Raw genomic sequence first — 24,058 nt, 5'->3', positions numbered from 1 at the left:
TCCTACACGGTTGGAAAAATGTCAAATTCGAAGTTGCTTCTGGTGCAGTCATGCAGAAGGCATCCCTCTTCACCACACTATTCCTTCAACATCATCCTTCTGTCCTTGAACTTTCCATGGGTCATGGTGTTTCAGAGTTCCCAGTGCTGTTTTCTGGGACTAGTGGGTCCCTATCCTTTGATGTTTGGGATCCTGAAAACTTCATCCTGAAGCAGCTCTACCCTTTCTTTTCAGAAAACCCATGAGGAGAGGGTGTCACTTGTCTAGATCTGTGAATTTTTCTTTGGAAAAATCTCTGATAAACAAGTTGCCATCTTTCCCTGGCCGTGACGGCAAGAGAACTCCTTGTTTTCCAAACATCCGAATGTCTCACTCCAGTTTCCTTTGTTCATTTAACCTCCCTGTAGAAGAACAACCTTTGTGAAGAGATGCAGACCTGCCCACTTCTCCCAGATATGCTCATAGTAATATCCACAAACACCGATTCCCATCTGGAAGGAGGGCACACTCCACAGAGAAGGAATTCCAGAGCGTGGAGGGACATAGCAAAACCCTTGTTCGAAGCCCCCATGTCTACGGCCAGCTCTGATGGGGGAGGATGGTAGATATCAGAGGGGCTGATCACACACCAGCTCCATCAGAGTTGGGCAAAGGTGTCGGTGGTTGAGTTGATCCACTCTGAAGAGATTAAGTTGGCTTGGGCAATAAGCATTTCAGAGGAGACAGTGGAAAACCAAAAGTCTTTCTCCAAAGTTTGTAACTGCATCAGATTCTGGAAAGCTAGGGAGAAAGGAATCCACCCAAAATGTGACTAAATTGAACTTCCTGTCAGCCTAATGGCTAATTTCCTATTAGCTTATGGGCATATTTGGTTTAGAACAAATAAAGTTGGTATTCCTTGCCCTCAAAACAAACAAAATCCAATCCTACTTTCAGTAACTCTTATATTGGTGGTAGCTGGGGCAGTTGCTGCACACACAGATGGATACAATGTACCTTGTTTTAAAAGCAGGAAGACAATGACCACTGTTTTGCCCTATTTTTATTCACCACATTGATTCTGAAATTTCTCACAACATTAAAGTATAGCATAGCATTTTTAAAAGGTTTATGAAAAAGGAGAACGAAGTAAAAAGACAAATTACTGACTCATGAAATGTAAGCAATAGCCCAGTCATGATACTGAGGATATAAGGCTGTTTTGGCACTAAGTATGAAATTGACCTGTGAAATGATTTCTTTTACTTTTTTAATTCAAAGACTATTCTAATATGTCAATTATCCCCCGATTAATTAATAGATTCAACAAAATCCCATCAGGATTTTTTGCAGCAATTGAGAAGTTTATTCCAAAATTTCTAGGCAAATGCAAAAGACTTGGGTAGCTAAAATAATCCTGAAAAATAAAAACAAAGTTAGAGGACATATACTACTTGATTTGAAGACTTAGTGCAAAGCGACAGTCATCAGAACAGTGGGTGTTGGTTTAAGAATAGACTAGAGATCAGCCGGCTAACTTGCTTTATAAAGGGCTAGATAATAAATATTTTAGTCTTTGAGGCCGTATAGTCTCGTTCACAACTCTTCAACCCTGGTGCTGGAGTAGGAAAGCAGCCCCAGACAACATGTAAACGAACAGGTATGGCTATGTTCCAGTGAAGCTTTATTTACAAAAGCAGGCAGTGAGCTGGCTTTGGCGCATAGGCTATAGTTTGCTGACTCCTGGAATAGACTAAGAGAACAGATCAGAACATCCAGAAACAGTCCCATACTTACAAAGCTAGTTTTTGACAGAGGGGCTAAATAATTCAATGGGGGTGATGGGGGGAAAGAATGTCTTTTCAACAAGCAGTGCTGGAAAAACTAGCTAACTGTATGGGACAAAAGGAACCTTGACCCCTACCTCAAATTTTGCACACAAATTTATTTGAAAAGACTCATACATTTAAATGTAAAAGCAAAAATTATGATACTGTAAAAAAAATTGGAAAATAAACAGATGAGTGGAAGGGGATCTACTATCTACAATCTACAAGGACTGTAATTTCATAAAAGAAAGGACATTTTAACAATAAAATGGCAAAAAGCTGTAATGTCAGAATAAAAGGCAGGCCTTTAAATTGAAAAAAAAAAAAAAGAAAAAATATTGGAGAATACCTTTGCTTCCCTGAGAGTAGTCAAAGGTTTCTCAGCATGCATAAAGCACTAACCATAAAATAAAAAATTTGACAGAGTACATAAAAAACAAAAACCTCTGCCCACCAAAAGATATTTCAAAAATGAAAAGGCAAGTCCCAGACTGGGAAAAAATATTTGTACTACATAAATCTGACAAAGGATTTTTATTTAAAATATATAAAGAGTGCCAACAAATCAATGTAAAGAGACAAGCAGCAATAAAAATGGATAGCGAGCTTGAACAGACATTTCAAAAAAGATATATAAATGGGGTATAGCACATGAAAAGATGTATCCTCTTTTAGGAAAAAGAATGCTATGTTTCAGGTGTATGTGGTGTAGGTGTCAGGGTTAGGGAGAAGCTTGACTTTGCTTTATTATCTTGTTTGGACTTAAGTGGGGTTTAATGAGGTGTTTATGGGTGCCGAGTTGACAATGGTAAACGGTGATCGGTCTGAAAAGTGCCAACCTGGTTAGGCTGAACTGCGTTGCGCAGAATTCCCTTCCATACACGTGTCTGGTTAGGTGGGCACCAACAGGCATTGTGCGCAAGAGTTGGTGGTTGGAAAGAAGGGAGCAGAGACATGGCTTCCATGTGTGGAAGGCTGGTGCCAGGGCATCAGGGTGCTCATAGGTGTTGCTGCTTCTCTGTAGGCTCATCTCACTGGCGCACTGCTCCACCCTCCCCGGGATACTCCTTCAGCTTCTCTGACTCCTGGCCCGGGGGTGTATTTATTTACCTCCATGGAGCCGGGAGCCACCTTCTTCTGCAGAACTCCTGTATCATCACAACTGCAGGCGATGAGAGACTGACATGAGTTCCCGACGGTTCTCGTGGGTTTTAGCTCATGTTCCCAGGTTCTAGCTTGCCCTGCAGACTTCAAGCTCTAGCATCAGACAACAGCCTCCCAGAGACAATTTAACCAGAACCTACCGTTGTGTGGGGTCCTACAGATACATATATATCTCCTTACACAATTGTATGTAGACTCATCCTATGAGTACAGTCTTCCCTCGGTAGCCACAGGGCATGGGTTCCAGTAGCTCCCGGAGGACATGACAATCCGAGATGCTCAAGCCCCTCCTAGTTGGCCCTCCCTATCCCTGCGCTCTGCATCTGTGGATTCAACCGACTGCAGATCCTGGAGTATTTCCGTGGATGTGGAGGACCAGCTGTACCACTGCCCTGACTGAACCCTGCTTGATACAGAATCACTGCACGAACCTGTTTCCTGAAATCTCCAAGGTTTCCTGAGGAAGGCTACCTCCACTGTTCCTCACCCCAGTTATGTCCTCCAAAGTCCCCTGGAGAACCAACCCGAGAGTCTCTGATGCCTCGGGTGCCTAAAGGAGCCAAAGAAAAAGTCAATGATGGGCTTGGTGCTGCTGTTAAGAGACAGGATCATCTGGTCCTTCTAAGAATAATATAAGAGCAGATTGGAATCATTCGGAATCCAGCACAGCCAAAGGGCAGGCCGAAGAGAAGAAAGATCAGCCTCGTGAGTGGAATGACCACGTGGAGCCCGGTCACCATATCTGCTGGGGCCTACAGAGGACCCCGACAGCAGGGCCAGGCTGGACCTGGAGAGAACCAGCAGTACAACAATCAGCCACGTGGCAGTGATGAAATCACACACCGGACACCAAACCTGGTCAGAACCCCGAAACAGGAAGCCCCAGCAGTTCCCCCCAGAACATTCAGCAGGGATGGGGCCCAGAGCAGGGCACAAACGACAGCTGGCATGTGTCTCGGGCAGTGGCAGTGGTACCAGATGGGCCACGAGACCGAAAGGCAGTGCTCAGCGCTAATGGTCCTGAGGATGCTCAGGCCTGTGTCGACACCGTGGTGAAAAGGCTGAGGATAGAGATGAGGGAGAAGGGAAGGAGTAAAGGAGTCCCTCCAGGGAATGGATAATTTGGCAGCAGAGGAAGAGGAAGTTGGTCCCTGGCAGGTTGAGGATGGAGATGGAGGAGTTCCAAAGCCAGAGCAGAGCCCAGTTTCCTGCCAGCTCAACTGGGCAACGCTGAAGACCAGCCAGGCCAGGGTCAGGGTCTTCACGTAGAAAAGTAGTTAGTCAGTTCATCCATCTATCTATCCATCTATCCATCCATCATCTATCTATCTATGCATCTATCTATCCATCCATCCATCCATTTATGTATGTATCTATCCATCTATCCATCTCTCTCACTGTCTCTCTAGATCTCCCTACCTATTTGAATAAATTTGACACGCAACATTGTATAAGTTTAAGGTGTAAAATGTGTTACTTTGATAAATTTGTATACTGTAACGTGATTGCCGATGTAGCTATATTTATCAATTGTATAATTATAATACAATATTTGGTCTATATTCATTATACTGTGCGTCTCTGTGGCTTATTTACTACTCATTACAAGTTTGTACCTTTAAACACCATTACTCTTACCCTGCCGCCCAGCCCCATCCCTTTTGGTAACCACCGTTTTACTGTTTTTTACATGTTTAATTTTTTTTAGATTCCACATATAAGTGCTATCATTCAGTACTTGTCTTTCTCTATCTCACTTAGCATAATGTTCTCAAGGTCCACCCATGTTGTCACAAATGGGAGGATATTTTCTTTTCTCACAGATGAATAATATTCTGTTGTGTATATGTATCACATCTTTTTAATCATTCATCCATTGATGGGCATTTGGGTTGTTTCTGTATCCTGGCTATTGTCAATAATGCTGTGATAAAAATGAGGGTGCATATATCGCGTTGAATTCCTGTTTTCATTTCTTTTGGGTGTATACTTAGAAGTGGAATTGCTGGATTATATGGTAAATAAATCCATTTTTAATTTTTTTGAGGAACCTCCATAGTGGGTGGGCCTATCTGCATTCCCACCAGATAGGGACCCCTTTTCACCACATCCTCACCAGCATCTGTTGTCTCTTGTCTTTTTTGATTACATCCTTTCTGAAAGGTGTGAGGTGATAGTTCATTGTGGTTTTGACTTGCATCTCCCTGACGATGGGTGATGTTGAGCATCTTTTCACATGCCTGTTGGCCATCTGTGTATCTTCTTTGGAGAAATGTCTATTTAGTTCTGCCCATTTGTCAATCGGTTTTTGTTGTTGTTGTTATTGAATTGACTGAGTTCTTTATATATTTTGGACATTAGCCTCTTACCAATATGTGCTTTGCAGAAATATTCTTTCATTTGGTAGGCTGTCTTTTCATTTTGTTACTTGTCTGTTTTGCTGTGCTGAAGCTTGTGGGTTTGATGTGGCCCTATTTGTTGATTTTTGTTGTTGTTTGTGCTTCTGGTGTTGTGTCTCCCAAATTACTGCCAAGACCAATACGGATGAGCTTCTTCCTTATGTTTTCTTCTACAAGTTTTAGGGTATCAGGTCTTATGTTTAAGTCTTTGATCCATTTTGAGTTGATTTTTCTGAGTGGTGTGAGACAGGGGTCTAATTTCATTGTTCTGTGTGTGTTTCTAGTTTTCCCAGCACCATTAGTTGAAGAGGCTAACCTTTCCCCATTGAGCATTCTTGGATCCCTTGTTTAAATATTAGTTGTCCATATAGTTCTGGGATGTCTACTCTGTTCCACTGGTAGATGTGCTTATTTTTGTACCAGACCTGTTTTTATTACTATGGCTTTGTAGTATAGTTTGAAATCCAGGAGCATGATATCTCCAGTTTTGTTCTTTTTTCGCTATTCAGGATCTTTCATGGTTCTGCCCAAATTTTAGGATTGTTTCTTCTATTTTTGTGAAGAACGCCTTTGACATTTTGATGGGGGCTGCATTGAATCTGTAGATGGCTTTGGGTAGTATGGCCATTTTATCAACATTAATTCTTCTGATTCACGAACATGAGATGTCTTTCCATTTGTCTGTGTCTTCAGTTTCTTTCAGCGAAATTTTATAGTTTTCATTGTACTGATCTTTCACTTCCTTGGATAAATTCATTCCTAAGTATTTCATTGTTTTTGATGCTACAGTGAATGGGCTGGTTTTCTTTATTTCTTTTTCAGATGCTTCATCATTAGTGTAAAGGAATGCAATTGACATCTGTATGTTGATTTTGTATCCTGCCACTTTTCTGAAATCATTGATTAACTGCAACAATTTTTTGACTAATTCTCTGGGATTTTCTCTATACAGGATCATATCATCAGCAAATAATAACAATTTTACTTCTTCCATTCTGATCTGGATGCCTTTTATTCCTTTGTGTTGCCTAACTGCTCTGGCTAGAACTTCTCGGACTATATTGAATAGGAGCGGTGAGAGTGGGCATCCTTGCCTTGTTCATGATTTTAGAGGAAACACTTTTAATTTCTCTCCAATGAGTATAATGTTAGCTGTGGGTCTGTTGTTTATGGCCTTTATTATGTTGAGGTATGTTCCTTTTATACCCAGGAAATGACTTCTCCTTTAGCTTAGGGCTAGCAAAATACAGAAATCAGTATTTACTGTTCCACACATTTAATACTGCAGAGTCTGCTAATTAGGAACTCATTGGTGAAGAGCCCCAGGTGCCTTTGGCAAAACTGCAAGGGACTCAGAATATCTTCGTAGCGTTCTTCCCTCCCTGGATCACCTCTTTCATCTCCCTCCCAAAAACCTGTTTTAGAGAATGATCTAATATAGTGAATTTATACCAGAGTGTAAAATCCAAGAACAAGTGTGCCTTCTTCCAGGATTTAAGTAATTTAAATTTTCTCTGTACCTGGGGAATGAAAGGTTCAGTTGAGAACTGGGTTTGAACTCCAGTTCTGCTACCTACTTCTTATGTGACCTGTGTGTCACGTGACCTCCACGGGCCTCAGTTTTCTGATCTATGAAGTGTGTGTGGGAGGGTAAATGCTATCTCCATGGCAAAGTTGTATGTATTAAATTAATTCAACACATTTTTATTGTAGGCCTACTGGATCGCCAGGCATTGTTCTAGGTGCTGGGAATTCAGAAGTGACATAAACATAGACAAGTGCCTGTGCTCGTGGAGCTTACATGCTAACTAGAGAAAGGGAAGCATCACCAACTCATAAACAGAGAAACACAGGATGCCAGGAGGGAGAAGTGCTATGGAGAAAAGCCACGTTTGCAGGTGGGGTAGGGGGAGTTCAGGAGCATAAGGTGGTTGGAGGTTGTCACATGAGACCTTCCCTGGAAGGTGACACTGAGCAGATACCTGCAGGGAGGAAGGGAGTGTGCCATGTGAATTTCTGGGGGAAGACAATGCAGGCAGAGGAAGAGCAAATGTCAAGGCTACCTGGAAGGAGCCTGCTTAGAGTATTTGAACCAAGAGTGACAGCTGGCGATTTCACCGTGATTCTGTATGGTCTTGTGTGCTTTTACTTAGTGAGGTGAGAATCATGGAGAGTTTTTAGGCCAAGAATGGATGTACTCTGATTCACACTATAAATGGATCATTTGATGCAGGGGTATACACTGCAGGACGGATAAGGGAGAAGCAGGGAGATCAGATAGGAGACTCAACAATAATTCAGGGGAGGGAAGCAGCTGATGGAGGCTGGGGCCAGAGCGTTACTACTAGAAAGAGTATTACTAAATGGTTAGATCTGGGTTTATTCTGAATATTTATTTTGAGCTGGTGAGTTGGGATCTGACTAGGCTGTGTGAGAAGAGTCAAGATTTTAAGCTCTAGCAACTAGAGAAATGGAGTTCCCATACATTGAGGTGGGGAGCACTGGAGGACCCGGATTGGCAGGAGTCGGGTGGGCTGTGTCATCAACAGTTTGGTTTGGGACTTGACTGCTGGGTGTTCAAGTGGACATGTCAAATAGGCAGGCCAATCCGTGTGAAAGCACCTGATCCGTGGCCAAGCTTTATATGAATGTATGAACACAGGTTAAAAACAAGTAAATTCATGTCACTCCATGACAACTGTGTGCTCTCTCTCCAAGACCAGAGTGAATGAGCAGGCAGTTGGGTTACGCATGTAAACCACTGGTCTCTCTGAAAATGCTGCGGGACACTGTCAGCTTTCTTCTTTGAGCAGCAGCAGAAAAATTATGGAAATCCCTGATGAACTTTAGTTTCAGATCTCTCTCTGGCTTTCAAATGCTGGGTATCGTTGCTTCTTGTATAACTAGTTAGCTACTTTATTCACAATTAGCCTTGACCTACCAATTTAAGAAAATGAAAATTTCAAAAATCTAACAGACCTAAATTATCTATTTCATTGTGTGAAAGCAATGAATACCTTTCCTATTAACTGACTTTTCATTAGTAAGCAAACCACAGTTAATTTCACAGAAAACAAACCAAACCATAAAACATACAATACACTCTGAAATGATCTCTAAGTTAAGATTTATTTTAAAATGTATGTGATGCAATTTGTAATGGAGGTACACACTATATTAAAAAGCTTTTAGAGACTACTAATACTAACGAGCTTTTTTGCTCAAACAAATATGGATGCCTGTAGTTTTTCTATTTATTTTTTTAAACATCCTAGGCACAAATTTTATCATTCCTTTTTGGAAAATACCTACTGGCAGATACTGTCCTGCCATTACCATGAAATCAATGCTTTCCAGTAACAGATATGAGTATCAATATAGTGCATCTCACTGGGGCGTAGGTGGCCCGAGATACTAAAAATAAACAACAAGCACATTTGATCCTTCTACCGACCCACTCTTAGATCTACGTAGAAGGCCCACTTATTTATTTATTTTATAAAATATCCAGATCCACAGGGAGACAGAAAAAGCCAAATATGAATAGGCTATGTCTATGTATTTCTACCACAAAAACACAGCTCTGACCTGTTACCTAACAAGACCCCTTATCCTTAGAATGTATGTCATCAGAATCTCTAAGATACGAAACACCAGACACAGTGTGTCACCATCTTTTCAAAGGGTTTTTAGCAGAAAAAAAAATACTATAGGAATAAAACATATTCCATTATTTTGCTTCTGAATTTTTCAAGTACACATGAAAATATTTACACATTAGACTTTAAAAAGTGCTGGTTTTGAGCACAGGAGTAATTATCTATGATATGAGTGTGCAAATGTAATCCCCAATAAGATACAAAACAACTCTTACTTTACAAATAAATAGACATCTGAATTATAACATTAAAATATATGTCTACACTGAAAAAGAAATACAGTATTAAAAGACTTTGGGACATACCACTGATTTATTATGCTTTTCTTTCTTTTTTTTGATCAAAAATATTTTAAATATTTGAGTATGGTTAAAGGCTCCACAGACAAAGTTATGGGACTATTATGCTTTTCTTTCTGGCCATATAATATATCATTCCTGGATAAAGTTTCACTAAACAGATATTTTCTCAGAGAAATGACATCACTGGTGGTTAAGTATTCAACTAAAGACTTGGCATCAGAGACAACTACCAGTATCATACAGACATGCCGTGCATTGAGTAAAAGAGGCATAAACATATTGATTAGATAAAAAAATCAGTGGACTAAAAATTGTGCTGAGATACAGCATTTGAAAGTACAACTAGTACTTGACTGATTTAAAACTAGTATACTAAGTGTAATGAACATTACATACTGCATGAAAAAATGTGTTTTGCTTGCCTTGTTAGAAGTTAGGTGACTTCTGGAAGGAGTTATTGGAATGGTTCCTCTGAAAGTGTGAAAAATTAGGTGTTGGAGTGTGGGATATTCAAAAAGTCCCTGTGGCAAGAAGAGGCATCCAAGCCGCTCCACTGCCCTTTAAGTGACAGATTTGAGCACGATAATAGTTAAAAGTTCTCAGTAAGGATTCCCAGTCTGAGAGTTTGGGAAAAGGGATCTCATGGATTCAATGGCACAACAGACTCATTTTATGGTAGATATTTGATAATGATTAGATGGCCAATCAGGTTGATTTGTGGACCTCTGCTCTCATCAACGATTCTCTCTGACACCTACAGCTACCCTGGTTCATTCTTCAGAGCACTGGAAAATGCTGCATGAATCAAAGTGTGTGCCTGAGATTATTGGAAAAAGAGCAAAGGATGAAGGCAATAGAAATAAACAAGACTTAATCACAAATATGGACTATTTAGAGTAAAAGGAGACTAGAAAGGATGGGTGTGGTACTTCCAAATTATTAGTAAGTCTTTGTTTTAGTGAACAGCTTTCAAGACACTCACAAACATTCCCCTTTAGAGTAACACCTCTGTTTACAAAATCCGATTTCCAAAACTGATAAATTAGGTGGTGATAATTTGCTTTGAGAACTTCCCAAGGGTTTCTAATAAATGTGCATTTAAATGATAATTTGATTACCAAAGTTTGATTTTTCTTTGTCCTAATAGATTGTCTAATCAAATTTATCCACTGGAGGGATTTAGTTTTTTTCTGGCAGTATTCTTGACAGGTTCTAACTCAGCTTTTTTCTTTGAACACTCCCAGGAAAGGGAAACCTGGTCTCAGAGGCAAAGCTATTCAAACGCAGACTGTCCAGCGATGGGTCAGATTTTCCTCACGTGGAATCGAAATCTGCTTCCCTGTAACTGACACCCTTCTGCTTCTATTTTTGTCCCATCCAGCCATCCAGGAGCAAGTCTAACCCCACACAGTTTCTGAAGCATCAGAGAACAGCTATCACATTCCTCTTAGGTCCTATTTTTCCTAGTAAACATCTCCAGGGTAACTATGTATAATTCAGTGGAAAGTACATGGTCCCTGGAGGCCAAGTTCAGTAGATTCCTGGCTGTATATTATTAGAAAACCTCTCCAAACCTCATGTAAGTCCACTTCTCTGTGAAAGGGAACATCCCAGCCTTACTAGGGTGTTTTGGAGGAGAGATGGGTTCACACAGTGGACACCCACTCCAGTGAAGAAACTCAAGAATGCTAATAGCTCTTTCCCTCCCCAGCTTATTCCTGTTTGTCCTTCTGAAAATGAAGAGCACCCCTGATACCATCCGATGGGTTCAGAGTTCCAGAGATTGTGCTCCTAAAAATATCTCCTTAAGGCTTCAAGAACTTCAAGTTCCCACAGAATTGTACTCAGTCAGAAGGCCACACATTTTATTTATATGAAAATAAAGCAAGTCTCTCTTTCCTATCTTGTATCATATGATTTCTTTCTGAATTTTCAATGAAATACTATACCTTGAGCCATTTACATTCTACCTTGTTAGTTTTGGCCGATCCTTCGAGTCCATCAGGGAGGCGTTTTCAGAAACGGAATTATTTTATCTAACCTATTAATCCGTTTTCCCTCCTGGGTTTGTTTAATCTGCACATTTCTGTCATGCAGAAGCTCGATAAGCCCACACATTTTGTGAGATGTATGTTTCATAGAACAGACCATACCAGGCTTATAAGCAGCACAACTGCCTGATGTGAGTTTTCCCTCCTCCTCACCACCTGTGCTTCCGTTACTGATGGGGCTGCAGAGAAAGGTCCTCACATCACCGGCAGTGCAACAGGTAAAACCAGATGACTTATGGGCTGGTCCAAAGTAGAAGGGAAGACAAAAAGTTCCCACCCAGTAAAAGGAGAAAACAAAGATTAGTTATACTGGGGCTTCATCACTAAAAAAATGACCAAGTGCAGCCTTAGGTGGTCCCAGTGCCACCAGCTCTGTCATCTTGGTTAAAATGTACCATGTAATGTAGTAAGGAACACGGGCTTTGGAGCCAGACCTCCTAGGTTCAATCCTGATATCACTCGCATTATGCTGGGTAGTTACTTAGTTTCTCTGTGCATGGGTTTCCTATTTGGTTAAATGATAGTTATTACTATTTGCTTTGATACCAAAACAAGATCCAAACCTCAATGGAAAGGAAGGAAGAAAGGAAGAGAGAGGAAAATAAGAGAGGGAAGGTAGGAGCCAGGGAGGGGGATTACAGGAAGGTGAAGGTCTAGTCTGAGTCTTGCTTTTTTTTTTTTTTTCCGGTACGCGGGCCTCTCACTGTTGTGGCCTCTCCCGTTGCGGAGCACAGGCTCTGGACGCGCAGGCCCAGCGGCCATGGCTCACGGGCCCAGCCGCTCCGCAGCATGGGGGATCTTCCCGGACTGGGGCACGAACCCGTGTCCCCTGCATCGGCAGGCGGACCCTCAACCACTGCGCCATCAGGGAAGCCCCTGAGTCTTGCTTTTTAAATTGTTCACTCCAGCCGACAACTCAAATAGGTTTTACTTCCCTCTACATTGAGAAGTTAAGCCAGATGAAATAAGAATTCTGCTTGGTGGCCAACAGACAGAGTCAATGTCCTCTGGGTCTTTTCCTTTCCCAAGTGGAGAATGACTGCTATATTTAGAACAGATAACCAACAAGGACCTACATTATAGCACAGGGAACTCTGCTCAATATTCTCTAATAACCTAAATGGGAAAAGAATTTGAAGAAGAATAGATACATGCATATGTAGAATTGAATCACTTTGCTGTACACCTGAAACTAACACAACATTGTTAATCAAAAATGCTCCAATATAAATTAAAAATTAAAAAAAAGAATGAATTTAAAGTCATCAAATGACCGACTTACAGGCAGTAGAAAGTTATGTGAAGAATTCTTAAAGGATATCATCTTGTATTAAGTAAGTGAAAATTCGCCCATGTTCTGATGACACTGCTCTTATACTTTCTTCAGTCATTTATGTATGGCTTTTCATTAATCCATCATTTTTATTAATGGACTATTATAAATTCTTCTTTATTGCATTTTCCTGACATGATTTCTCAGTCTCTGTGGGTCACACTCTCCACTCTAGTGCATGTGGAATTCACATGGGCAGCAGAGCCCTGGAGGCATCAAACTCAAAGCTTGCAGCTGGTGCCTAAAGCCTGGCCGTGGTGGGCTCCCTCACCCCCAGGTCAGGTCTGGTTCCCCTGGATCTATGGCTGGCACCAGCCCACCCTCTGTCCCTACTTCCACCCATAACATGCTGTCTTATGTTGCACTCAAACATGTACCACAGAAAGGCAACATGAGGAAGGATGAAAAAAGCAACGAAGTATGTGTAAAGGGCTGGGGTGAGGGAATAAACAATTTTTCACATTCTGTTTCCATTTACATACAATCAGCCCTAGGAAGTTGCCTATGCTAAGAGAACAGACATGCATTCCTAGGTATGTGCACTGAAGAATATGTGTATAGATACACACACACACACACACACACACACACACACATATATATATATGCAACAATACATATTGCTAAAAATGGATGAATACTTCCACACACACACACACACACACACACACACACATATATATATATGCAACAATACATATTGCTAAAAATGGATGAATACTTCATACTGACCTTGGGGGGTTTAAACGGATAGTCTGGTGAAAAGGTAATGTCAAGAAAGAACACCCCTCCTTCATAGACAGATCCTGGGGGTCCCAATATAGTTGACCTCCATTCATAAATGTTGTCTCCTTTGGGTCCAGCACTGAAATAAGACATACAAATGAAATGTGCTTAGAGATTATATAAAGCTTGGAATTTAAAAAAATATCTATTTATGGTAACAATAAATTGAGCCATTCCATAAAAACACACCCAGTTAATAGATTAATTCTACATAAGGAGTCACTTGTCAACACCATCAGTATTCTATAAATGAAATATGTTGGTATTGCTAAATAAAACAGAACCAAGAAGATTCTGTTTTGCCATTCATAACCCTAAACTTATGAAACTGAAGATTCCAAGGACTGTAGACCAGAGGTAGGAGCACAAATGTTTAATAAAGCATAAAATTATTTCTGAGATCCTGAAAAAGGTGATATAGTATCAAAAAGATAAATTTTCAAAGCTACAAAGGACACTGGAGAAAAAAAATACTCTAATCCTTTGTTAACTAAGAACACAAAAGAGGTTCATGGAAATCAGTAAATGTTCATCATTCGTAAGACTCAGCTCAAGTATCATTCCCATCTGAATCTTCTTTTCTCTCTCCACCCAAAGATTCCTGGCTAACGCCCACACCCTCCAACTAGTGTGGTCTGTAGAAGATAAGATGCATCCTTTTGTTTTATACCTGTGTTGTGTAACTGTTTGCTTTTTCCATCCCTCCCTGGAAGTTCTTTGAGGAACAGATTTTGCCTTGTCCTCAGTGCCTAGTAAGTAAATGTTTATTGGATGATGATGATGGGTTAACAGTGAAGCAAGGGAAGCCACATGGCTACTAGCAGCAAACATACATCCCCCAGTTGCAGAGAAACTCACTGAGGAAAATAAGGCCCACACAAGTCAACTTAACTGTGTTAATTCTCCCAGGGTAACAGAAGGCAAAATGAGATTATAGTTTAGCTCCAGTGTTCCTCTTGCCCCATCAAGCTAATATGTACATCTAACAGCCAGAAATTCCCCTCACACGTTGTAGCAAAGTGGGAAACCCTGTTAAAGTGCTTGGGAAGATTTTATTGCCAACAAAGATTTGTCTTCTTTCTTATTTTGAAATTAGTTCATATCTGCAAAAAATTCATTGTTGAGCAGTATATCAAAAAAGCATGCATCTTATCTATGACAAAGGAGGAAAAATATACAATAGGGAAAAGACAGCCTCTTCAATAAATGGTGCTGGGAAAACTGGACAGCTACATGCAAAAGAATCAAACTGGACTACTTTCTGACACCATATACATGATTAAACTCACAATGGATTAAAGACTTAAACGTAAGATCTAAAACCATAAAAATCCTAGAAGAAAACAAAGGCAGTACAGTCTTTGACATCTAAGATTGACATCTTAGCAATATTTTTTTGTATATGTCTCCTCAGGCTAGGGAAACAAAAGCAAAAATGAACAAATGGGACTACATCAAACTAACAAGCCTTTGCACAGTGAAGGAAACTATCATCAAAATGAAAAGGTGGCCTACTGAATGGGAGAAGATATTTGTAAATGATACATTCGATAAGGGGTTAATATCCAAGATTTACAAAGAACCCATACAACTCAACATCAAAAAACATACAACCTATTAAAAAATGGGCAGAGGACCTGAATAGATATTTCTCCAAAGAAAACATACAGATGGCCAACAAGCACATGAAAAGATGCTCAACATCACTAATCATGAAATGCAAATCAAAACCACAATGAGATATCACCTCACACCTGTCAGAATGGCTACCATCGAAAAGACAACAATTAACAAGTGTTGACGAGGATGTGAACAAAAGGGGAACCCTTGTGTACTGTTGGTGGGAATGTAAATTGGTATAGCCACTATGGAAAACAGTATGGAGATTCCTCAAAAAAGTAAAAATAGAACTACCATACAATCCAGTAATTCCGCTTCTGGGTATTTATCTGAAGAAATTAAAACAGTAATTTGAAGAGTAACTGAAAAGATATAGGCATCCCACTGTTCACTGCAGCATTAGTTACACTAGCCAAGATACAAAAAGCAACCTAAGTACCATCGATAGACGAATGGATGAAGAAGATGTGGTACATATATATACACACAATGGAATATTACTGAGCCATAAAAAGTATGAAATCTTGCCATTTGGGACAACATGGATGGACCTTGAGGGTATTATGTTAAGTGAAATAAGTCAGACAGAGAAAGACAATACCACATCATTTCACTTACATGTAGAATCTAAAAAACAAAACAAAAGAATACATGTAAGAAAACAGAACAGACTCACAGATACAGAGAACAAACAGGTGGTTGCCAGAGGGGAGGAGGGGTTGGTGGATGAGAGAAACAGGTGATGGAGATTAAGAGGTACAAACTTGCAGTTACAAAATAAATGAGTCATAGGTATGAAGTATACAGTCAATAATTATGGAACATTTTTGTATGGTGACACCAAAAAAACCCCCCAAAACCCCCAAATCCAAAAAAGCATGCATCTTAACCAAGTTCAGATTATTCTGGGAATGCAAGGATAGTTTAATAATAGAAAATTATTATTGTAATTTGCCTTATAACACGTTAAAGTAGAAGAAAATGATAATCTCCATAGGTGCAGAAAAAGCACTCCATAGGTGCTTTTTTATTAAAAATGATAGCTATTTAAGATTAAAAACTCCTAGCAAAATTAGAATAGTATGAAACATCTTTAACCTGATAAAAAGCGTATACCAAAAACCTCATAGCAACTATATATTCAATGGTAAAATATTAAAGCACACTCTTTAAAAACTGAGGAACATGACAAGGATGCCCACTATATCCATTTCTAATCATTACTGTACTAGAGCTCATGTTCATCAAGGTATGAAAGACACAGGAAAAGAACCAAAAGATTTATGGATTGGGATGGAAGAAATAAAGCTGTTGGCATTTGCAGTATTTATGGACACATAAAAAACCTCCCCAAATCGATACACAATTTATTAAATTTAATAAAAGTTTAGCAAAGTAGCTGGGTGTAAGATCAATAGGCAAAATCAACTGTATTCAACACACCAGCAAAATTAGAAAATGTATTTTAAGATACCTTTTATAATAGTATTAAAAATATAAGAAACTTATGAATAAATTTCGTTAAAAATATGTAAGATTTTAATGGAGAAAATTATAAAACATATTGAAATACACTCAAGAAAATTAAATATCAATAGATGGAGACACCAAGTTTATAGGTAGGAAGACCCAGGATCCTGGGTATGTCAATTTCTCCCTGATCCAATGCATTCTAATCCACAGTCCAACAGTTTTTTAAAAAACGAAACTTGACACGTTGATTCTAGAATGCGTTTGGGAGCTCCAAGAAGCTCCTGAAACTTTTCTACACACATATGAAAATCTGATATATGTCAGAACTGATGGGGCTAAGAAAACAGTTTTGTCTTTGGACAACAGAGAAATTTGATTTCTACCGCAATAAATATGTAAAACTCTGTTGCAGACGGATTAAACACTTAAGTGCAAAAGTCAAAAGTTTTGGAGTTTGACTAAAGAGAGTGACAAGGCAAGCCATAAACTGAGAAAAGATATTTGGATCATATAAAATGGACAAAATTCTAGTGTTCATAATATACAAATTCCTACCAATCAATAAGGAAAAGACTAACGATCCATTAGAAAGGAAAAAAGAGGAAACACGAATGGCCATCACCATATGAAAAATGCTCAATCTCATTAAAATAAGAGAAAGGAAACTTAAAATTACAATTTAATATTATTTCACAAAATATATAGGCAAAAATAAATGCCTGACAAAACCTAGTGTTGATGAAGATGTGGAAAAACAAGAACTGTCCATTGTTGATGAGCGTGTCAATCACTCTGAATGAGAATGTGGACTTCCCTAGTTCAGCTGAATATAGACAGTTCTATATTACAACACAGGAATTGCATTCCTAGGTAAATACCCCAGAAAAACTTACACATGCACCAGAAGACATGTACAAGAATGTTCATGGATGCACTATTTGTAATAGCAAAATTAGAAACAACACAGATGTTCACTGACAGAAAAATGGATACATTCACCCAAAGGAATACTACACAGCAGTGAAAATATATAGACTAACATTGATAAATCTTAGAAATGGCATACTGGATAAAAAGCAAGTCTAAAAGGAATATATACAGTATGACACTATTTCTACAAAGTTTAAAAGTAAACAGGAAAATAAATTATGGAGGGACATACACAAAAAGTTCCAGGGAGGAGTTTCCTGGGTAGAATCAGAGGGTGGAGAAGTAGCACACAGGAGCTTCAATGGTTCTGGGGATGTTCTACTTCTCAGGATGTGTGGTGGATTCAGGAGTTATCTGTTTTATTACTAGGTTTCATAACTTACTTAGGAGTTAGATATCTTCTTAGATCTGTATCACATTTTCATATTAAGATAAACTATGCCAACAGCAAATTGTAGCACAGGTACAGTGTGATCCTACTATAGAAACTAGAAACATATTAATAAAACAAAATTTTATATCATTTAAGGATACATATCTATGTCAATGTCTTTCAGGAAATGAACTGGAACAATACACCTAAATTCAAGATGGTAGCTGTGCAAGGAACAGGGGAGAATTGGAGGGGGTGAGGGGAGGAAATCTGAACATAGAGAATGAAGGAGAGTTCAATTTTATTTCTACAGTTTGATTTCTCTTATTTAAAATAAGATGTAGTAAAATAAAATAAAAGAAAATCACAGTTAGCCAAGTTTATGGCCAAGTACTGAAACATGGTGCAAGGGACCGGGGTCCAGCCTCCCTGCCCCATCTGACCACTGACCTCCCTCTCCTGAAGCAGACAGTGAGGCAGACGGAATATTCAGGCCAGATGACAGCAAAACCTTGCCAACAACAGCCCTTGTTGCCAGACAAGCTCACTCGACAGACGGAATATTCAGGCCAGATGACAGCAAAACCTTGCCAACAACAGCCCTTGTTGCCAGACAAGCTCACTCATTTAGATGAATAATACACATGGTTACGCCCAGGAGCTATAATTAGATGCAATACACATAGGTAAGTTTATTAGAAGGAAGGGCTTGAAAGTAAATTATAGGTTTGCAACATTACTTCAAGGTAGATGAAATTTAGTTTAAAAAATACACACAGGAGAGCATACAGCTATGAAACAGTGTGCAGAGACACATTTCCCAAATCTGAAGATATAATTTGTGAGTCACTTTGAGGAATTTTAAGATGATTTTCCAAGAATGGTCACCACAGTTAGTTATATAATGTCAGCTAATTAAGGAGTCACCAATAGTGCCACCAAAGAAGGACCTCGAAAGCACAGGGCAGGAGGTACTTCACAAACTGTGCCGTGTCTGCAGATAACGTATATTCCATTTGTGCCCATTCCAACTTTTATCTGGCTCTTAGTCAGAGCTCCAAATTTTATTGCTTCTTTTAAGTCAGTGAGCTGTCTACGTACTTATTAACAGTGGATTAAATAACTCAGTTAACAGTATCACTGAGTTGGTTCATGCTGCCAAAATGTGTCTTTTTGAGAAATTACTAGTACTGACAACCTATCTGAAAAACAGATGGGTGCTTTATTTTTACTTTTTAATTAAAAAAAATTTTACTGGAGTATAGTTGATTTACAATGTTGTGTTAGTTTCAGGTGTACAGCAAAGTGATTCAGCTATACATATATACACATTCACTCTTTTTCAGATTCTTTTCCCATATAGATTATCACAGAATATTGAGTAGAGTTCCCTGTGCTATATATATACTAAGTCCGTGTTGGTTATCTATCTTATGTATAGTAGTGTGTGTATGTTAATCCCAAGAGGAAACGTGGCAGGGAGGGATGAATCAGGAACTTGACATTGGTGTTTTAAAATGCATTTAAAACGAATATTTATGTCCTTAATACACAGATTGAGTCTTAGCAATCTGGCCACCTACATCATCTTAGGAATGGCCTATCTGCACCACTTACAAGCCTAAAGCTTACAGCAGTGGTCCCTGAACTACACAGCGCTCTGTCCAACAAGCATTTTAATATATCCCAGTTGAGAAACTCTGGTGTAAAAGTTCAGAACTGTGTTGGTCAATATGGTGGCCATATAGCCATCAAGCACTTGAAATGTAGCTAGTTCAAAGTAAGACATGCTGTCATGAAAAGATGCTCAACATCGCTAATTATCAGGGAAATGCAAATGAAAGCCACAGTGAGATATCACCTCATACCTGTCAGAATGGCTATCATCAAACAGAACACAGCAAATGTTGGTGAGGTTCTGGAGAAAGGGGACCCTTGTGCACTGTTGTAAACTGTAGGGAATGTAAATTGGTACAGCCACTGTGGAGAACAGTATGGAGGTTTCTCAAAAAACTAAAAATAGAACTACCATATGATCCAGCAATTCCACTCCTGGGTATATACCCAAAGAAAACAAAAACACTAATTCGAAAAGATACATCAGGTGTACAGCAAAGTGATTCAGCTATACATATATACACATTCACTCTTTTTCAGATTCTTTTCCCATATAGATTATCACAGAATATTGAGTAGAGTTCCCTGTGCTATATATATACTAAGTCTGTGTTGGTTATCTATCTTATGTATAGTAGTGTGTGTATGTTAATCCCAAGAGGAAACGTGGCAGGGAGGGATGAATCAGGAACTTGACATTGGTGTTTTAAAATGCATTTAAAACGAATATTTATGTCCTTAATACACAGATTGAGTCTTAGCAATCTGGCCACCTACATCATCTTAGGAATGGCCTATCTGCACCACTTACAAGCCTAAAGCTTACAGCAGTGGTCCCTGAACTACACAGCGCTCTGTCCAACAAGCATTTTAATATATCCCAGTTGAGAAACTCTGGTGTAAAAGTTCAGAACTGTGTTGGTCAATATGGTGGCCATATAGCCATCAAGCACTTGAAATGTAGCTAGTTCAAAGTAAGACATGCTGTCATGAAAAGATGCTCAACATCGCTAATTATCAGGGAAATGCAAATGAAAGCCACAGTGAGATATCACCTCATACCTGTCAGAATGGCTATCATCAAACAGAACACAGCAAATGTTGGTGAGGTTCTGGAGAAAAGGGGACCCTTGTGCACTGTTGTAAACTGTAGGGAATGTAAATTGGTACAGCCACTGTGGAGAACAGTATGGAGGTTTCTCAAAAAACTAAAAATAGAACTACCATATGATCCAGCAATTCCACTCCTGGGTATATACCCAAAGAAAACAAAAACACTAATTCGAAAAGATACATGTACCCCAATATTCACAGTATCATTATTTACAATGGCCAAGATATGGGAGCAACCTAACTGTCCATCAACAGATGAATGGATAAAGAAGATGTGGTACATATATACAATGGAATATTACTCAGCCATTAAAAAAGAATGAATTTTTGCCATTTGTAGCCACATGGATGGACTTGGAGGGTATTATGCTAAGTGAAATAAGTCAGACAGAGAAAGACAAATACTGTTATGATACCACTAATGCGTGGAATCTAAAAAATAGCACAAACTTGTGAATATAACAAAACAGAAGCAGACTCACAGATATAGAGAACAAACTAGTGGTTACCAGGGCTGGGGGGTGCAAAATAGGGGTAAGGGAGGGGAAGGTACAAACTACTGGGTATAAGACAGGCTCAAGGATGTACTGTACAACACGGGGAACATAGCCAATGTTTTGTAATATTGTAATAACTGGAAATGGAGAGTAACCTTTAAAAATTGTATTTCAAATTCAAAAAATTAAAAAAGAATATATTGTACAGCACAGGGAATACAGCCAACCTTTTATAATAACTATAAATGGAGTATGACTTTTAAAAATTGTGCATCACTATGTTGCACACCTGAAACATATATAATATTATATAATATTGTAAATCAACTATAACTCCATAAAAATAAAAGAAAAAAAATTTGCAGTGCAAAAAACTATTATATAATACCAGAAAAAAAATTAAGATGCGCTGTGAATGTAAAATATATACCAAATTTTGATGACAAGGCAAAAGAAAGCAAAATGCATCATTACTTTTTGTTAATTACATGCTGAAATAATATTTGGCATATATTGGGCCAAAATATATTAAAATTAACTTCACCTACTTCTTTTTACTTTTTAAAATGTGGCTACTAGAAAATTTTACATTACATATGTGCTTCACATTATATATCTATTCAACAGAACTGTTTGGGAGCAGCAGTGTCCAATCAACCTTTCTGTGATGATGGGAATGTTCTAGTTCTCATCCTGATCCGATATCATAAACAAGAGCGCATGTGGCCATCTGGCACTTGAAATGAGGGCAATGAGAATGAGGAAGTGCATTTTCAATCTCATTTAATTTCAATGAATTTAAATCCAAATAGCTCCATGTGGCTGATGGTCACATATATTGGACAGTGTAGATTCATACTGACTGGAATTTTTTTTTTTTAAACATCTTTATTGGAGTATATTTGCTTTACAATGGTGTGTTAGTTTCTGCTGTATAACAAAGTGAATCAGCTATACGTATACATATATCCCCATATCTCCTCCCTCTTGAGTCTCCCTCCCACCATCCCTACCCCACCCCTCTTGGTGGACACAAAGCACCAAGCTGATGTCCCTGTGCTATATGCATGCTTCCCACTAGCTAAATATTTTACGTTTGGTAGTGTATATATGTCCATGCCACTCACTTCATCCAGGCTTACCCTACTCCCTCCCCGTGTCCTCAAGTCCATTCTCTACATCTGTGTCTTTATTCCTCTCCTGCCCCTAGGTTCTTCAGAAGCACTTTTTTTTTTAAGATTCCATATATATGTGTTAGCATGTGGTATTTGTTTTTCTGTTTCTGACTTACTTCACTCTGTATGACATACTCTAGGTGCACCCACCTCACTAAAATAACTCAATTTTGTTTCTTTTTATGGCTGAGTAATATTTCATTGTATAGATGTGCCACATCTTCTTTATCCATTCAACTGTCGAGGGACACTTAGGTTGCTTCCATGTCCTGGCTATTGTAAATAGAGCTGCAATGAACATTGTGGTACATGACTATTTTTGAATTACGGCTTTCTCAGGGTATATGCCCAGTAGTGGAGTGGGATTGCTGGGTCATATGGTAGTTTTTTTTTTTTTTTTTGCTGTATGTGGGCCTCTCACTGTTGTGGCCTCCCCCATTGCGGAGCACAGGCTCCAGACGCACAGGCTCAGCGGCCATGACTCACGGGCCTAGCCGCTCCGCGGTATGTGGAATCTTCCTGGACCAGGGCATGAAACCGTGTCCCCTGCATCGGCAGGCGGACTCTCAACCACTGCGCCACCAGGGAAGCCCCATATGGTAGTTTTTTAAGGAACCTCCATACTGTTCTCCATAGTGGCTGTATCAATTTACATTCCCACCAACACTGCAAGAGGGTTCCCTTTTCTCCACACCCTCTCCAGCATTTCTTGTTTGTAGATTTTTTCATGATGACCATTCTGACCAGTGTGAGGTGATTCCTCACTGTAGTTTGATTTGCATTCCTCTAATGATTAGTGATGTCAAACATCCTTTCATGTGTTTGTTGGCAATCTGTATACCTTCTTTGGAGAAATGTCTATTTAGGTCTTCTGCCCATTTTTGGATTGGGTTGTTTGTTTGTTTGATATTGAGCTGCATGAGCTGTTTGTATATTATGGAGATTAATCCTTTGTCAGTTGCGTCATTTGCAAATATTTTCTCCCATTCTGAAGGTTGCCTTTTCTTCTTGTTTATTAGGCTCAGCAGCCAGGGCTCACAGGCCTAGCCGCTCCGCGGCATGTGGGATCTTCCCGGACAGGGGCACGAACCCGTGTCCCCTGCATCGGCAGGCGGACTCTCAACCACTGCGCCACCAGGGAAGCCTTAATTTCATTCTTTTACATGTAGCTGTCCAGTTTTCCCAGCACCACTTATTGAAGAGGTTGTCTTTCGCCATTGTATATTCTTGCCTTGTTATCAAAAATAAGGTGACCATATGTGCGAGGGTTTATCTCTGGGCTTTCTATCTATCTTGTTCCATTGATCTACATTTCTCTTTCTGTGCCAGTACCATACTGTCTTGATTACTGTAGCTTTGTAGTATAGTCTGAAGTCCGGGAGACCGATTCCTCCAGCTCCGTTTTTCTTTCTCAACATTCCTTTGGCTATTCGGAGTCTGTTGTGTTTCCATACAAATTGTGAAATTTTTTGATCTAGTTCTGTGAAAAATGCCATTGGTAGTTTGATAGGGATTGTATTGAATCATTGTAGATTGCTTTGGGTAGTACAGTCCTTTTTATAATGTTGATTCTTCCAATCCAAGAACATGGTATATCTCTCCGTCTGTTTGTATCATCTTTAATTTCTTTCATCAGTGTATTATAGTTTTCTGCATACAGGTCTTTTGCCTCCTTAGGTAGGTTTATTCCTAGGTACTTTATTCTTTTTGTTGCAATGGTAAATGGGAGTGTTTACTTAATTTCTCTTTCAGATTTTT

General features: G+C 39.3%; 1 protein-coding gene across 4 annotated transcripts in view; it reads right to left on the bottom strand.

The window, feature by feature from the left end:
- Positions 1 to 24,058, bottom strand: part of UBE2E2 (ubiquitin conjugating enzyme E2 E2) — a 384,777-nt gene that overhangs the window by 76,349 nt on the left and 284,370 nt on the right. For all 4 annotated transcript variants that reach the window (XR_003680001.2, XM_024115184.1, XM_028490278.2 and 1 more), the window contains one exon: positions 13,449 to 13,581. Coding sequence is in view for 3 of the 4 variants with exons in the window: in XM_024115184.1 (XP_023970952.1) it covers positions 13,449 to 13,581 (133 nt within the window). In the remaining variant the exon portion in view is untranslated. The remainder of the gene's footprint in view (positions 1 to 13,448; positions 13,582 to 24,058) is intronic.

The sequence above is a fragment of the Physeter macrocephalus genome, chromosome 1, assembly GCF_002837175.3.
Source record: "Physeter macrocephalus isolate SW-GA chromosome 1, ASM283717v5, whole genome shotgun sequence".
NCBI classification, from domain to species: domain Eukaryota; kingdom Metazoa; phylum Chordata; class Mammalia; order Artiodactyla; family Physeteridae; genus Physeter; species Physeter macrocephalus.
The sequence above is the reverse complement of the archived record's forward strand: the minus strand, read 5'-3'. Positions and strand labels throughout refer to the sequence as shown.